Below are 18,655 nucleotides of genomic sequence, written 5' to 3'. Positions count from 1 at the left end.
TAAAAAGATTTTCAAGAGAAAGGTCAAGGAAATATATACGGCACATACGTAGGAATGAATGATATATAACACCTAGGAATGAAAATGAAAAAAAAAAAAAGGGATTTGCTAAGCCATGCTATATATGAATGTAAACTAGACTAGGATCAAACTCTGAGCATCAGATTAAAAAAAAATTAGTGTGAATCATGCAATAGGAGGAAGAGCGTTCAGTTACGCTGCACCGAGACTCTTTAACGACCTTCCACTCGATGTCAAGAATAGCAATAATGTGGCAGCTTTCAAGAAAAACCTGAAAACTTATCTTTTTAGAAAGTGTTATAATAGTGACCTGAAAACTATTAAGCCTGAATACAAATGCTAGCGAAATAACTGATGAGATACAGAGCAAAATATTAACTGGAAAGAAATTATTTTTTCACACACCAAGGCCCGCCTGGACAGACCTTTAGTGTTTGATGGAGGGCGAGAAATAAACCCCTAAAAGTAAAAAAGTAAAAGTAAAAGTAAGTAAGTAATAATCTTTGGATTCAGCTATACTTATTGATACAAATACCCATAGACAATAATGATTGATAGATAAGACATTGTCTCGTAAATGAAAGAAAACAAAAAATCAATGAAAAACACTGACAGACAGATAGACAAACGAATACCAATAAACAAATAAAATATTATCTATTAAATGAAACAAAAACCGGAAAAAAAAAATTATGAAAAATCTCCCGATATTTTCACCGACCCCAAAACCACTTGAAATAAAACATGGAAGCAAAACAGCAAAAATGAATTTTCTCTGACGGACCATTAGTAGTATCATACCTCTGGGACTATTATCTAACAGCTCCGCCCATTATCCATTACCCTATAATGGGCTATGCAGATCCAGACAGCTCAATCGATTATTATTTCGCGTGATATGTTAATGAGGCAGAGGTCTCTCATTGCATATTTTTCGTTCATCATTGGAATATATACGATGAGGATAAGTATCATCAGTTAACGTATACTTAGGACTATCTGTCTATATGTACGAGTAGTTTATAGTTTATCTATGAAAGATCAGATTTAATGTTGTTATTGGTCTCAGAATATTTTATTTTGATTGTTTATTACTTCTCTCTTAGTATAGTTCCTTGTTTCTTTTCCTCACTGGACTATTTTTTCCTGTTGAAGCCCTTCGGCTTACAGCATCCTACTTTTCCAACTCGGGTTATAGCTTAGCTAATATAATAATAATTATAATAATAATAATAATAACTACTGAATATGTGTAGATTGATATGGAAGCACTAAAACTGACAGAGGATGGTGTAGATACATAAATGAAAAAAGTCATGAAACGATTGGAACCATACACTGTCTCAATTAGCCTAAGTTTCATGTTGGGCTGTTAGTAACAAGGTGGCTGCCCAGGACTATCCATGCGTTGAACATCGTCCTGATATCTAAGGAGGACAGATGAATTAAACGCATTTTTTTCCTACAAATTACTTCACAGTCTCCCATTTGGCGCACTTCAGGTCTTCCCAAAATTTCAATTTCTATACATTCTACTATGGACGATGGTCAAGGTTTAATGGTTTAAAGGCGGCTCTTGAATAGCAAGGCAAGGGACAGTGACATTGTTCTATCAAGCTGGACAATGCCCTAGAGACTGACCATTTATGCATATGATAAGCGCCCAAGCTAGGACCAAGGAAGGCCAGGCAATGGCTACTGTTGACTCAGCAGATAAACCTGTAGGCTACCCCAAACACCCCATCCTTAGCTCATAAGGATGGTGAGGTTGCAGTGACCAAAGAAACTAATAAATTTGAACGAGACTCGAACCCCAGTCAGGCGTTCACCACTCAGGGACGTTACCACATCGGCCACCAAAATGCTTTAAATGTTACATACCTCTAGCTTAGATAATTCTAATGTTTTTCTTTGAACTATTGAATTATGAACTATGAATCACAGTCTATCCTCCTTAAATTACTTTTTTTCTTTATTTCTCCAAGACTATCTAAAATGAGCCTGACTTTGTCTCCACCTCTTGACATAAATATTACAAGGGTGCGTGCTAATCCCGGACATGTCCATCTATCTTTCTGTTTATTCAAATTTAAACAAATAGCTCTATTTGTTAAATGAGTTTAGAGACGTCATCCCAGGCAATGGATCAACCGAGGTAAAAGCAGTTGGCTCTTACCAGTAATACTTTATACCACATACCGTAGAGCAGGTATAATTGAGACACAAGGACTTGATTCAACAAAGACAAATCAAGAGTGTCTCTCTCTCTCTCTCTCTCTCTCTCTCTCTCTCTCTCTCTCTCTCTCTCTCTCTCTCTCTCTCTCTCAGGGTGGATAAATGGGTTAGCAAGCACCTGTACGATTTGCAGAAAAAAGAAAAAAACAGGAAGATTAACACTCTTGGAGCCACCCAATAATATGGAGTCATGACTATATATATACATACACACACACACACACAAATATATATATATATATATATATATATATATATATATATATATATACATATATATATATATATATATATATATATATATATACATATATATATACATACATATATATATATATATATATATATATATATATATATATATATATATATATATATATATATGTATATATATACATACATACATACATACATACATATATATATATATATATATATATATATATATATATATATATATGATAGATAGATAGATAGACAGATAGATATAGGTGTGTCTAAAGCACATCGGCTACATACATTTACGCTGTATGTGACTATAGATATATAAACGATGAGCCCGATCTAAAAAGAATAAAATTCATATAGGCCTCACCATGTATCACTACATTACCTTATAATGGGAAAAGTATAGCAATAAGCCGACCCTCAAAATCAACTACACCCGTACAGCCAAAAATCAATCCCATAAAACTCCTAGTTTCCAATAGCATATCTTTCCTCTGCCATACAAGACGGTCCTCATCCCACTAATCATAAGTAGTAAAGGAAGCGTGAGAATCAGCAATCCATTGCGAGTGTACGAGGGGCACCCGACAATTAGTGGAGTGCCAGGTTGAAGTTTTATTCCAGCTGTTACCAAGTTGTGGAATGATCTTCCTAATCGGGTGGTTGAATCAGTAGAACTTCAAAAGTTCAAAGTTGGAGCGAATGCTTTTTTGTTGACCAGGCGGATATGAGTCTTTTTATAGTTTATTTATGACATATTTGTTTTTGATGCTGTTAATAGTTTATATATGACATGTCTGTTTTGACGTTGTTACTGTTTTTAGAATGATTTATTGTTAATTTGTTCTCTTCATTTATTTATTTCCTTATTTCCTTTCCTCACTGGGCTATTTTTCCCTGTTGGAGCCCCTGGGCTTATGGCATCTTGCTTTTCCAACTAGGGTTGTAGCTTGGATAGTAATAATAATAATAATAAAAGGGTGAAATCGCCTTATCACGGTGGATCGAAGCATTAAGTTTAGGGGGGATTCGGATGTGAAAGTGTGGTGATTACCAGAGGAGGTGGAGGCATAAAGTTTGGATTGTAAATATAGTATAAATAGTTATATATATGTATACATATACATTTATATATATATATATATATATATATATATATATATATATATATAATGTGTGTATACAAATGTTCGAAATATAGAGTATATACTTACTGCATAAATAAATGAAGATATGTATATATTTGTTTATATATATATATATATATATATATATATATATATATATATATATATATATATATATATATATATTTATATATATATATATATAGATATACATATGTATATATACATACATATATATATATATATATATATATATATATATATATATACAAACACACATATATAGATATACATACACACACATATATATATATATATATATATATATATATATATATATATATATATATATATATATATATATATATAATGAGAGAGAGAGATGATAGGTATATCTTTCTTCAATTAAAATGTCAGTCGTATTACCTTCAACACGACTTTAATATTGATCGAAACTACTCTAATCACCAATACTTTTTGAAAAGTTTGTCGACTTTCAATAAAATTCTTACGAGATAAGGGAAGAATGAAAAGAGTGTAGGGAGGCTTGACATGCTTCTGATGAGCCTTTAATGTAAGCGTATGATGCAGTTAAGATTATATCGAGATAAGGGAAGAATGAAAAGAGTGTAGGGAGGCTTGACATACTGCTGATGAGCCTTCAGTGTAGGAGGTCAGAAAAAATGTCTGAAAATTTACGGTGTCAGATTTTGTGTTAGACAGCAGCATAGATTTGTTTTATGGGTATATATGTGGTCATCGCATATTTTCGCTGACTAAAATTATAGAAGATATATGAGATTTTCTTGAAAAAAAGGCCCTATTTTTGGGGTCCGAATCTAGTAAGGGCCGGGGTCAGAGAAAATGTCCAAAAATTTTCGGTGTCAGATTTTGTGTTAGACTACAGCATAGAGTCGTTTTATGGGTATATATGTGGTCATCGCACATTTTCGCTCTCCGACTAAAATTATAGCAGATATATGAGATTTTCTTGAAAAAAGACCCTATTTTTGGGGTCCGAATCGAGTAAGGGCCGGGGTCATAAAAAATGTCCCAAAATTTTCGGTGTCAGATTTTGTGTTAGACTGCAGCATAGAGTCGTTTTATGGGTATATATGTGGTCATCGCAGATTTTAGCTCTCCGACTAAAATTATAGAAGAACTAGAGGCAACTTTTCTTAACGTGACAGGGACTGTTGAATTTATTTTCTCTAGACCTCTCCCCACAACTAGAGGAAAACCATTAGGAAATCATTTCCCATTCAGGTCAAGTACTTTACTACCACATATTTATGTTTGCAAAGTTTTTTTTATATACATTCCGCGCTGACTAACTGGCTATAAACATATATTTTAATGGGTTTTTTACGATTCTGTAACTTATTCTAATTACCATCTACTGGATATTCAACTATATTTTGAATATGATATTTTCCAGGGGCTCGAGATGTAAGTCAATCTATGGAAATTAATGTTTCACGTCTTGAGAAACACTAAAATCAATGACATACTTATTAGTAATTTTAAGAACATAAAAACTACTCAACTTTTACAAGGACATCTTAGCTTTTCTAGTTTGAAATTTAATTTCCTTTTATTTCTTATTTATAACAAACGATATAGGGGTCAATGGCCCCCCTTGGCAGTTTGCCAAAAAATTCGAAATCAATCAATCAAATCAAATCATGAGTTTCGATATAAAAACTTGTTGAAAATAATGCCAAGTAACTAATGTTACGTAAATAATATTCATTTTAGTCTGGTACACCTTCATTCCATCTATTAAGTCTGTCTCCATTAGTGAGTGCGGATCAATATAGCTGTCCCGGAAGTAGACACATGCCTTTGTAGTACAAATAAAGGAGGCGTTTCCTTTCAGTCTTGATGCAGTCCTAGATAACGACTATTGAAACACTAAATGTTGAACACTATAAATCGTCAGTTGGGAAAAAGGACCACTTGTTACCCGTGGGCAGAGTCCAATAAAAACGATGACTTAACGATTACTTCTATAAAATTCTGAATTTTATTGTAACATTCATAATTGTTCTTAGAGAGGAATGACAACATGACCAAAGGTTAAAGAATCTGAAAGCTAAAACACAATCACGCATCATTATGAACAATGCCAGAATATTATTATTTTTTTAATATATATCCAAGGACTAGGCCCTAGTCCTTGGATATATACGGCGTTGCCTTAACGGGGGCCAACTTCTGTTTAACGGTGGTGAACGGTTACGAGCGGTGATGAATTTTTTTCACCGCTCCAGGAACTAAACACTGTGTAAAAAAAATCAGGCAAATTGTTTAAAAAAAAAACTCTTCCCCTATGACCGGAGTCTCGTCACCTTAATTATACACTCCAAGCTTCTGCATTCTGAATTGCATTTTTCGGTGTCCGCTCGTGGCCCCCCGGTCGAAGGCCCGTTGGGGGGCCCGTAGAAACGCTGGACTAGGGACTTTCACATGGAGTTAACATCAGTTTAATTCTAATAAGACGACAAAATATACAAGTCCACAGACACATGTATAACGGAAGGGAATCCAAGATGGCAACCAGCATCCACTTTTTCGGTGTCCGCTCGTGGCCCCCCGGTCGAAGGCCCGTTGGGGGGCCCGTAGAAACGCTGGACTAGGGACTTTCACATGGAGTTAACATCATTTTAATTCTAATAAGACGACAAAATATACAAGTCCACAGACACATGTATAACGGAAGGGAATCCAAGATGGCAACCAGCATCCACTTTGACTGGATGATCTAATCATTTTCAATGCATGACTAATAAGTAAATTGCTGAGTTATTGCGAGATACTGACAGTCAATGAAGAACAAGGGACCTATACTCAATTTTTTTAATGAGGCGCATTAGCACCGACTCGCACCGGTGCCCTTTTAGCTCGTAAAAGTTTCCTGCTCTCTGACTGGTTAGAATGATCTTGTCCAACCAATCAGCGATCAGGAAACTTTTCCGAGTGAAAAGGGCACCCCTGTGAGTCGGTGCAAATCTGCTTCACTAAAAACAATTGACTATAGTTGCCTGGCTCCTGGTGTTAATTATCATACAGTTCGCCTGAGTAGTTTATTCTTGAATTAAAAATTAAATGAGGATAGGTTAAAGTTGATGAGGTTAATAAATTAAAAAAGTAGAGTAAGGAGACAGATGCAGTGTCTATGCTGAAAGCAATGCAGCTGGGTAATTACCCTAGTTTCAGGTAATTTTCGTGGCTTAAAGGTAATTCTAAGGTAATTTCGGTTTTACTAGCATAAAATTTAAGGAAATTGGAAAAAAGTTTTAAGGTAATCTAAGGTAAAAAGCAGCAGCATTTAAGGTAACGGCCATATGGCACATACTCGAGTTGAAACCCTGCATAAATCCTTTATTGCCGTCTACTAAGTACCCGTAAGGCCCACTATCAACAATAGTACCAAGGTCCCCATTAGGAACCTTCTTCCAAAGAAATAAAAATGGAATATGGCCTCAGGACATCAAAGGTGTCGTGAAAGCCTAAACACTGTACAACCACATATTCCAACCTATGTGAAGTCATAAGCCCGTAATTATTATTGATATTAAACGGATGAGAAATGCCAGTCCAGTAAGTCCAAGAGCCGGCCCGATTAAATTCGGGAAAAATACTTATAATAATCTTTAAAATAAAAAAAAAAAAAAAAAAAAAAAAAAAAAAAAAAAAAAAAAATTATAGTAAACATGAGAGATTAAAAGCTAAATAAATTATGAGGTAAAAATCTATGAAAAATATAAATTTAAACCTAATCTATAAAACGTATGGTTCCAAAATGTTAAAACTTCAAAAATGGAGAAATTCTCAGCGTCCAATGAAAGGTCAATAAACCTTTTCTCACCAAAATATAAGTCTCTTTCTCTTAAAACAAAGCGATAACACTGCAGTGGACTGCTTAAGAATATCTCGCTTGTGTGTGTCAGGATCAGGAAGCTAAGATCCTATAGTCCATTTCTTTTAGCGATGCATATTTGCACCGACTCGCAGCGGTGCCCTTTTAGCTCGGAAAAGTTTCCGGATCGCTGATTGGTTGGACGAGATAATTCCAACCAATCTGCGATCAGGAAACTTTTCCGAGCTAAAAGACTCGCAGCGGTGCCCTTTTAGCTCGGAAAAGTTTCCGGATCGCTGATTGGTTGGACGAGATAATTCCAACCAATCAGCGAATCAGCGATCACGAAACTTTTCCGAGCTAAAAGGGCACCACTGCGAGTCGGTGCAAATATGCATCGATAAAAGAAATGGACTATAGACGATAAGGATGGACGTAGATCTCCGAAAACTGGGGCGGCTCTTTCTAAAATATTCAACAGGAATATCATTCGACGCAATTACTAAGATCCATTATTAGATATGAGAATAAGTGTGGTGAACGGTTACGAGCGGTGATGAATTTTTTTTCACCGCTCCAGGAACTAAACACTGTGTAAAAAAAATCAGGCAAATTGTTTAAAAAAAAAACTCTTCCCCTATGACCGGAGTCTCGTCACCTTAATTATACACTCCAAGCTTCTGCATTCTGAATTGCATTTTTCGGTGTCCGCTCGTGGCCCCCCGGTCGAAGGCCCGTTTGCATGTACCTAATGTAACGGCATTCTCGGATTACTACTGCACTGTAATTGTTCAGTGGCCACTTTCCTCTTGCTAAGGGTAGAAGAGATTCTTTAGATAGAGTAAGCAGCTCTTCTAGAAGGACACTTCAAAATCAAACCATTGTTCTCTAGTCTTGAGTTGTGCTATAGCCTCTGTACCATGGTCTTCCACTGTCTTGGGTTAGAGTTCTCTTGCTTGAGGGTACACTCGGAAAACACTATTCGATCTTATTTCTCTTTTTCTTGTTTTGTTAAAGTTTTTATAGGTTATATAGGAAAGATTTATTTTAGTGTTGTTGCTGTTCTTGAAATATTTTATTTTTCCTTGTTTTCTTTCCTCACTGGGCTATTTTCTCTGTTGTGACCCTTGGGCTTATAGCATCCAGCTTTTCCAACTAGGGTGGTAGCTTAGCAAGTAATAATAATAATAATAATAGTACTAATAATAATAATAATAATAATAATAATAATAATAATAATAATAATAATAATAATAATATATCTCAGTTTCCTATCACTATACAAGAAGGCTTTGGATTTTAATTTTTGCCTCTCTTTTCGCTGATAACGGTAAAGCATGGTATCTTCAAAAGAATCTCAATTGTTTCCATAAAGTTGAATTATTTTACTCTTTCGCTGTTCTGTTTTCCATGAAGTTTACATAGATACTTAAGAACTACTGATACCTGGAAATGCAATACACAATTAAGTGTATACGTATATATATATATATATATATATATATATATATATATATATATATATATATATATATATATACATATATATATATATGTGTGTGTGTGTGTGTGTGTGTGTGTTTGTGTGTGGAATAAGTCAATAAAAAGCTAGCATTGGTGAAAGGATGAGTTAGAACATTTTAAAGGTAGTTCAGTCATGTGGTAATATGAACTACAAGAAGTTAGCAAAAAAAAGTGTATATGTTAGATGACAGTATTGACAAAGTTTGCCAATATGGTAATTGATACTATGCCCTCGTCCATAAAATGTCATATATATTCTGCTTGATAACAGTATATACAATAATGATAACAATACTTATCATAATATAATACGATGCACATAATCTGTAGATTCTTTCCATCATTAGCAGTATCCCTTCAGCTCCAGAACTATGCAAGAACATAAAATAGGAACTAACCATCTTTACAACTCAATCTCTAAAAAAAAATCACTAACACGCAACTCTCTCATTCCAGGGATTCCAGCTGGCTCATTCGCTCGGGGGAGGGACAGGATCGGGAATGGGCACTTTGCTCATTTCTAAGATCAGAGAAGAATTCCCAGACCGGATTATGAACACATTCTCGGTCGTTCCCAGTCCAAAGGTACGATCCGGGAAAAAAAAAATTTATTCAGAATTTCTATCTTGTTCTTTGCTTGTTTCTTGGAGACATTATTTGTGCAAGTTACAATATCATTACGTTTGAGATCATGCATATATGTATTACAAATACATAAAGATATATATATATATATATATATATATATATATATATATATATATATATATATATATATATATATATATTACCTATAATACATATCTATGCCATTATTATCATTATCAGCTATTATTTATAAGTCCACTGCAGAACAAAGGCCTCAGACATGGTTTTCCTCTCACGTCTGTCTGTGGTCTTACTGTGCCAGTCCACACCAGCACACTTTCTTAGATCGTCAATCCATCGTCTTCTCTTCCTTCCCCTGCTTCTTTTGCAATCTCTAGAAACCCAATCTGTTATTCTTGATGTCCATCTATTATTGGTCATTCTCATTATATGTCCTGCCCAAGTCCATTTCTTTTTCTTACATGTCGTTAGAATGTTTATATATATACATACATACATATAACAAGGCACTTACCCCAATTTTGGGGGGTAGCCGACATCAAACAAATGAAATAAAAAAGGGGACGTCTCCTCTCTACGTTCCTCCCAGCCTAACAAGGGACTCAACCGAGTTCAGCTGGTACTGCTAGGGTGGCACAGCCCACCCTCCCACATTATCCACCACAGATGAAGCTTCATAATACTGAATCCCCTACTGCTGCTACCTCCGTGGTCATCCAAGGCACCGGAGGAAGCAGCAGGGCCTACCGAAACTGCGTCACAATCGCTCACCATTCATTCCTATTTCTAGCACGCTCTCTTGCCTCTCTCACATCTATCCTCCTATCACCCAGAGCTTCCTTCACTCCATCCATCCACCCAAACCTTGGCCTTCCCATCAGCTCTTGCATTCATCACCTTCTTTAGCAGACAGCCATTTTCCATTCTCTCAACATGGCCAAACCACCTCAACACATTCATATCCACTCTAGCTGCTAACTCATTTCTTACACCCGTTCTCACCCTCACTACTTTGTGCCTAACCCTATCTACTCGAGATACAACAGCCATACTCCTTAGACACTTCATCTCATACACATTCAATTTCTGTCTCTCCGTCACTTTCACTCCCCACAACTCCGATCCATACATCACAGTTGGTACAATCCCTTTCTCTTACAGAACTCTCTTTACATTCATGCCCAACCCTCTATTTTTCACTACTCCCTTAACTGCCCCCAACAATTTGCATCCTTCATTCACTCTCTGACGTACATCTGCTTCCACTCCACCATTTGCTGCAACAACAGACCCCAAGTACTTAAACTGATCCACCTCCTCAAGTAACTCTCCATTCAACATGCCATTCAACCTCACACCACCTTCCCTTCTCGTACATCTCATAACCTTACTCTTACCCACATTAACTCTCAACTTCCTTCTCTCACACACTCTTCCAAATTCTGTCACTAATCGGCCAAGCTTCTCGTCCGCGTCTGCAACCAGTACAGTATCATCCGCAAACAACAACTGATTTACCTCTCATGCATGGTCGCTCTCGTCTACCAGTTTCAATCCTCATCCAAGTACTCGAGCATTCACCTCTCTCACCACTCCATCAACACACAAGTTAAACAACCACGGTGACATCACACATCCCTGTCTCAGTCCTACTCTCACCGGAAACCAATCACGCACTTCATTTCCTATCCTAACACATGCTTTACTACCTTTGTAGAAACTTTTCACTGCTTGCAACAACCTTCCACCAACTCCATATAACCTCATCACATTCCACATTGCTTCCCTATCAACTCTATCACACGCTTTCTCCAGATCCATAAACGCTACACACACATCCTTACCTTTTGCTAAATATTTCTCGCATATCTGCCTAACTGTAAAAATCTGATTCATACAACCCCTACCTTTTCTAAAACCACCCTGTACTTCTAAGATTGCATTCTCTGTTTTATCCTTAATCCTATTAATCAGTACTCTATCATACACTTTTCCCACCACACTCAACAAACAATACCCCTTGAATTACAACACTCATGCACATCTCCCTTACCCTTGTATAGTGGTACAATCAATGCACATACCCAATCTACTGGTACCATTGACAATACAAAACACATATTAAACAATCTTACCAACCATTCAAGTACAGTCACACCCCCTTCCTTCAACATCTCAGCTTTCACACCATCCATACCAGATGCTTTTCCTACTCTCCTTTCATCTCCACACTTCCTCTCTTGTAATCTCTCTCATTCTCATCTCCCATCATCGGCACCTCAACACCTGCAACAGCAATTATATCTGCCTCCCTATCATCCTCAACATTCAGTAAATTTTCAAAATACTCCGCCCACCTTTTCCTTGCCTCCTCTCCTTTTAACAACCTTCCATTTCCATCTTTCACTGCCTCTTCAATACTCGAACCAGCCTTCCTTACTCTCTTCACTTCTTTCCAAAACTTCTTATTCTTTTCATATGAACGACCCAATCCCTGACCCCACCTCAGGTCAGCTGCCCTCTTTGCCTCACTTACCTTGCGCTTTACTTAGACATTTTTCTCTCTATATCTTTTATACTTCTCTACACTATTACTCTGCAGCCATTCTTCAAAAGCCTTCTTTTTCTCTTCCACTTTTACCTTCACTCCTTCATTCCACCATTCACTGCCCTTCCTCATGCTGCCTCCAACAAACTTCTTGCCACACACATCACTTGCAATCCCAACAAAATTTTCTTTTACTAACTTCCACTCCTCCTCTAAATCACCAGTTTCTCTTACTTTCACTTCGTCATATGCCATTTTCAACTTCTCTTGATATTTACTTTTTACACACACACACACACATATATATATATATATATATATATATATATATATATATATATATATATATATATATATATATATATATATATATATATATATATATATATATATATATATATACCCTTAGGCTTGTCAATCACATTGTTTCATGCATAATATCCTATATATATATATATATATATATATATATATATATATATATATATATATATATATATATATAAATATATGTATATATACATATATATATATATATATATATATATATATATATATATATATATATATACATACATATACATACATAAACAATACGCCCCATAGGCTTATCAATCATATTGATTCCCGCATTGTATCCTACTTAACTCACAGAATTGTCATCCTTGTAACTTGTGAATCAGTCACCCAGAACTCAATACTCCAGTCTGCAATGCCAAACAACTTGCACAATTCATATTTTTAGAGGGGGGAGGGAGAGGGAGGTGGTTCTTGGAATATACCTGTTATGCCGTTATTCATGGTTATGTCAGAAGGGTCGCATTGTAATTCAACATGAGTTTTCGTCAGATCAATAATTATTAGCTACTAATGTACGCGACCCGTCAAAAATGATAGATCTGCACACGCATGCACTCACAGATTCAACCCTTCCCACCTCGTTGCCCTTTCCGCTAGGGGTAGGCCCCTCTTGCTCTACTTATAGTCAGACACTTGCTCTTTATTATTATAGATATAAAAATATGTTTGAAAAAATAACATTTGATTTTATATCATTAAGAATACCGGTAACATTAAAAATAAAAAAGAAGCAAAGAAATCATTATATTTGACATTATCTTTACTTTCTGTTTAGCCAGGCGAGTTTAACCTACCAAGCACCAGAATTAAAATAATACTCATATCATAAGAAAAAAAATTCCAAATACATGTATTCTTTAAAGAGAATTCACGAAAAGACATTGCTTTAGTTAAGCGTTTTCGATCTGCTGTTTTACGTCATTTAAAAGTCATTTAGAGCTTACAGGGTGATCATTTTTTCTTCTTTTGGCTTCACTAACAATAAAATACTACTTAGCAATCTTTCACTCGACTTTTATCAATATTGGAAGTGCCCCTAGCTGTCATTCTACCGGACTTGGGTTCGAGACCGGTTCAATCTCGACAGTTTCTTATAGTGTCTGCACTGCAACTTCGCCATTCTTGAGAGCAAAGGAGAGTGGGTTTGGAGGAGCCTATAAGACAACTTGCTGAGTCATCAGCAGCCATTGCCTGGCCCTCCCTGGTCCTAGTTTGGTTGGAAAACGGGCTTGAGCGCAGATCATTCACTGTCCCTTGCCTCTGCCCTTCATGAGCGGACTTTAAATTACAGTATATCTTTACTAATAGGTGATCGTTGTCACTGTCCCTTGGCTCTGCCATTCATGAGTGGCCTTTAAATTACAGGATATCTTTGCTGGCAGGTGTCCGTTGTCAGTGTCCTTGCCTCTGTCATTCATGAGTGGCCTTTAAATTACAGTATATCTTCGCTGGTAGGCGTCCGTTGTCACTGTCCCTTGCCTCTGCCATTCATGAGTGGCCTTTAAATTACAGTATATCTTCGCTGGTAGGCGTCCGTTGTCACTGTCCCTTGCCTCTGCCATTCATGAGTGGCCTTTAGATTACAGTATATCTTCGCTGGTAGGCGTCCGTTGTCACTGTCCCTTGCCCCTGCCATTCATGAGGGGCCTTTAAACCTTTAAACTATAGTATATCTTTTCTCGCAGGTGTCCGATACCGTCGTGGAGCCTTACAACGCCACGCTTTCCGTCCACCAGCTAGTAGAGAACACAGACGAAACCTACTGCATAGACAATGAAGCCCTCTACGAGATTTGCTTCAGGACACTGAAACTGGCCACGCCAACTTATGGCGATCTTAATCACCTGGTTTCCCTTACCATGTCAGGGGTCACTACGTGTCTGAGGTGGGAGACCCCTACGTGTCTTTTTTAAATGATGAAAGTAATTTAAAAATTAACACTTGCATTACATAAATACGTTATTTGCTAATTAGATTCTTTGATTCATACAGTTCACTAAATTGGTTCAGGACTATTTATTCCGCTGTTTCGTGATGCTACGAACTCTTTCATGTCTTTTTTAAATGATGAATATAGTTTTCACATTTTCTTTTTCACTAGAAAGATGCATTAATTGGTAACTAAAATTCTCAGACTCATACAATTTACTAATTTGGTTCATGAGGATTCGTTCCTCTGTTTCGTGATACTACGAACTCTTACATGTCTTTGTTAAGGAATAAAGTTTTTAAATTAAAATTTTCCCTAAAAAAGATTTGCCATTTGCTAATAAAGATTCTCTGACTCATACTATACAGTAAATTTGTTTGTAACAATTCATTCCACTGTTTCAGGATACCACGTTCCTTGTTCTAATAGTTCACGATATTTTCATGCCAGTCTTTTCCCTCTGTTTACTACCACCGTCACGCTTTTTCTCTCCTTCCGCAGGTTTCCTGGGCAGCTAAACGCCGATCTGCGGAAGCTGGCTGTGAACATGGTTCCTTTCCCGCGATTACACTTCTTCATGCCCGGCTTCGCGCCCCTGACATCGCGGGGATCCCAGAGTTACCGAAACGTCTCCGTTCCGGAACTCACGATGCAAATGTTCGATGCCAAAAATATGATGTGCGCTTGTGATCCCCGACATGGAAGGTTAGTGAAATCGGCGAATTTGGAATATTTGATAACACAAAAACATAGCTCAACTAGTAATAATAATAATAATAATAATAATAACAATAATAATAATAATAATATGATGTGCGCTTGTGATCCCCGACATGGAAGGTTAGTGAAATCGGTGAATTTGGAATATTTGATAACACAAAAACATAGCTCAACTAGTAATAATAATAATAATAATAATAATAATAATAATAATAATAATAATAATAATAATAATAATATGATGTGCGCTTGTGATCCCCGACATGGAAGGTTAGTGAAAGCGGTGAATTTGGAATATTTGATAACACAAAAACATAGTTCAACTAATTTTGTCATTCACCCGACTGATGAATTTTTCAAGTCTGCTGGCTGATTGCAGCGCTCTAGAGAAGAGAATTATCCGGAAAATAGAAAAATTGGATAAGAAAATAAACTCTGCCGATGCAGCCATTACTTTTAACTCAACCTGCCTAAAAGAGGGTCTCCTACCACAATAATAATAATAATAATAATAATAATAATAATAATAATAATAATAATACACATACATTGTCATATTTCGATGTTCCACGTTACTTTATCTTTCTGAAATCGTTGTAAACGTATCAGAGGCTAGTTGAGCAAACATCTGGTAATGAGTTTAGCTAATAGGTGTGTTCTAAACATTACAAGTCGATATGTACTCAGTACTGTTAGCCTTGAGGAAGCATTATAAACATTATAATTGACTGCAGTATTCGTTGTTTCTCATTTCAATCATTAGCTCATAAAACTGGCAAAAGGTCGGTCAACTCTAACATTTCTTTTTTAAATTAACAACAATTATTAAAACTCTAGGACCCAATCTAAATATTTCCTTGGAAACCACAGTAATTATTATAAAACTCCTTTTCTTCTTTAGGAGAGGTATTCCAAGAATATATTAAGCGTCCTCCTCTCAGTAAATCTTTGAGGATAAGGTTAAAAAACTCTTGATATTTCAATGTAAAAAGGTAATTTCTACCATCTTTTGTTGTTTTTATCATAAGTAAATGGGAAGTATTATACAAATTATCAATGTAACATTGATTACATATTCATAAAACATACTGTAATTTAATTTTCTTCTGCAATTACTTGCACGAGTAATGCTTAACCGTTAGCATATTTCAATTTTCTTTTATTCATCTTCATTTCAATCCAAATTTGCTCCTTCATTATAAGTATCATGAGTAAAATGAACTCTTATATCATTTGTCTTAATATCTATGCATCCATATACAACAACAACAACAACAACAACAACAACAACAACAACAACAAATGCAGCTGTTTCAAGTCCATTGCAAGACAAAGGACTCAAGACATATATTTATTCATGCTGGGTTTGGCCATTTCATCACCACTCTGGCCATTCCGAATTGGTGATTACTCACAGCAAACCAACTTAGTATGGTTGGCCCTGACTAGTACAGCTTAGCTGATCATGGCGATACACAAACCCTTTCACCAAGCTAAGGTATCCTCACTTATAAATAAAACAGTGGGTTACTCTACACAATGCATAACACATTTGTATCCAAATTCAATCGACGAAATCAGCAACATTGCGTCACCTCCCAATGACGTCACCTTCTAATGACGTCACCTTTTAATGACGTCACCGAGTATAAATTCCCCATCGCGGATATCCGCCAAATCGACCGGATATAGATCACGTCTCGACCCGATTTCTCCTTTTCAGATACCTGACGGTGGCAGCTGTTTTTCGAGGGCGAATGTCGATGAGAGAAGTCGATGAGCAAATGCTTAACGTACAGAATAAGAACACGGCATTCTTCGTCGAATGGATACCGAATAATGTCAAGACAGCCGTCTGTGATATCCCACCTAGAGGTAAGTTCAAAGTTGGAGCAAATGCTTTTTTGTTGACCAGGCAGACATAGTCTTTTTATAGTTTATTTATGACATATTTGTTTTTGATGTTGTTGATAGTTTATTATATGACATGTCTGTCTTGACGTTGTTTCTTATTTTAGAATGATTTATTGTTAATTTGTTCTCTTCATTTATTTATTTCCTTATTTCCTTTCCTCACTGAGCTATTTTTCCCTGTTGGAGCCCCTGGGCTTATAGCATCTTGCTTTTCCAACTAGGGTTGTAGCTTGGATAGTAATAATAATAATAATAATAAGATGGGCCTACATGCGCTGTTTGTCGCTAGGTTTCAAAGTCATTTTCATCTCATAGTAAGAGAGATCTTGAACACTTTAACTAATATTGTTCATTGAACGTTGGAGTAAACTAATATTTTTATACATGCTTTTAATTCAATTAGTATGTCTAATAAGATGTAATTATTGCATAATTTTTGTTTGATGAGTTGGTCAATTTACGTATGAAGAGTATTGCGATATTTATCAGCACTTAACTGATTGAATGATTGATTGAGAGTTTTCTGGCATCCTGACATGCACTTTACAGACTGATATTCCCTAGTTTATTAGTATCAAGGGAATCCTTAATAGTCTAGGGTGATTATTTAGTATATGATGAATAGTTTTTCGAGAACAACTGACTTCAAACGATCGTAGATATTTGTTATTAATGTAGACTTTTCCGAAGGACTGAAGCATCACATTAGTGTAATGTAATATAAACTTTTGTATCTGTTAGACAAGTCAATGATTGACGTAACGATTTACATGAATAATTAATGAAAAAAAAAAAAAATATTTTAACTACAAGATAAACTAAAAAGTTAAAAAAAAAAAAAACGTAATTTTAATGGGAAAATCTCCGTACAAATATACAGTTCTCAGCCGTATTTTCAGAAATGCAGGCGACCGTAATGTTTACCCAACTTTGGTATTACTTGTTTACGGGTTGGTGACCGTAATATCACTCCTTAACGTCAATATATCTGTTTTTTAAAACGGTAAATCCCTGGCAACCATTATTTTAGGATTTTTACTGTTTTTACGGCAAATTTTTAAGTGTACATCAACCCAGTAATCATGCGTTTCTTTTGTCCATGTGACTCAGACATACCATCCTGAGGATTTATTTCAATTTTACCCTTAATTTTATTGACGATTTTTATTATAAATACAATGGAAACCAAGAGAATTCTTTGGATCTATGAGAGTCTTAAATGGGAATTAATTCATTAGCAAATTACCCCATAAAATTTAGTAAAAAAACGTCCCATATCTTAGGAAACCCACTCTTAAAAATTTGCATTAAAAAAAGTTAAATGTCTGGCAACATTTATTCCAGGATTTTTAATGTTTTAAAAACGGCGATATTGACGTAAAACTGTTGTAATACTGTCACCAACCCGTAAAAGATAATAACAAAGTAAGGTAAACTTACGGTCGATTGTATATTACTGAAATATGGTTGAGAAGAGTATATCTTTTACGGAGAATTTCCGATTAAAATTACGGGTTTTCTCTAAGTGTAGAAGATGTGCCGTACAATAGCACGGAAAGCTCATGATCAACATTACT

At 35.7% G+C, this 18,655-nt stretch overlaps 1 protein-coding gene across 1 annotated transcript in view; it reads left to right on the top strand.

Annotated features, from left to right (window-relative positions):
• LOC137629160 (tubulin beta-1 chain-like) overlaps positions 1-18,655 on the top strand; it is a 108,389-nt gene that overhangs the window by 87,633 nt on the left and 2,101 nt on the right. Inside the window, exons 5-8 of the mRNA XM_068360422.1 lie at positions 9,454-9,582; positions 14,200-14,399; positions 14,946-15,149; positions 16,888-17,039. Of these exons, the coding sequence (XP_068216523.1) occupies positions 9,454-9,582; positions 14,200-14,399; positions 14,946-15,149; positions 16,888-17,039 (685 nt within the window). The remainder of the gene's footprint in view (positions 1-9,453; positions 9,583-14,199; positions 14,400-14,945; positions 15,150-16,887; positions 17,040-18,655) is intronic.

Source organism: Palaemon carinicauda, chromosome 37 (genome assembly GCF_036898095.1).
Source record: "Palaemon carinicauda isolate YSFRI2023 chromosome 37, ASM3689809v2, whole genome shotgun sequence".
In the NCBI taxonomy this organism is placed as follows: domain Eukaryota; kingdom Metazoa; phylum Arthropoda; class Malacostraca; order Decapoda; family Palaemonidae; genus Palaemon; species Palaemon carinicauda.
This window is presented reverse-complemented; position numbering and strand designations above follow the sequence as displayed.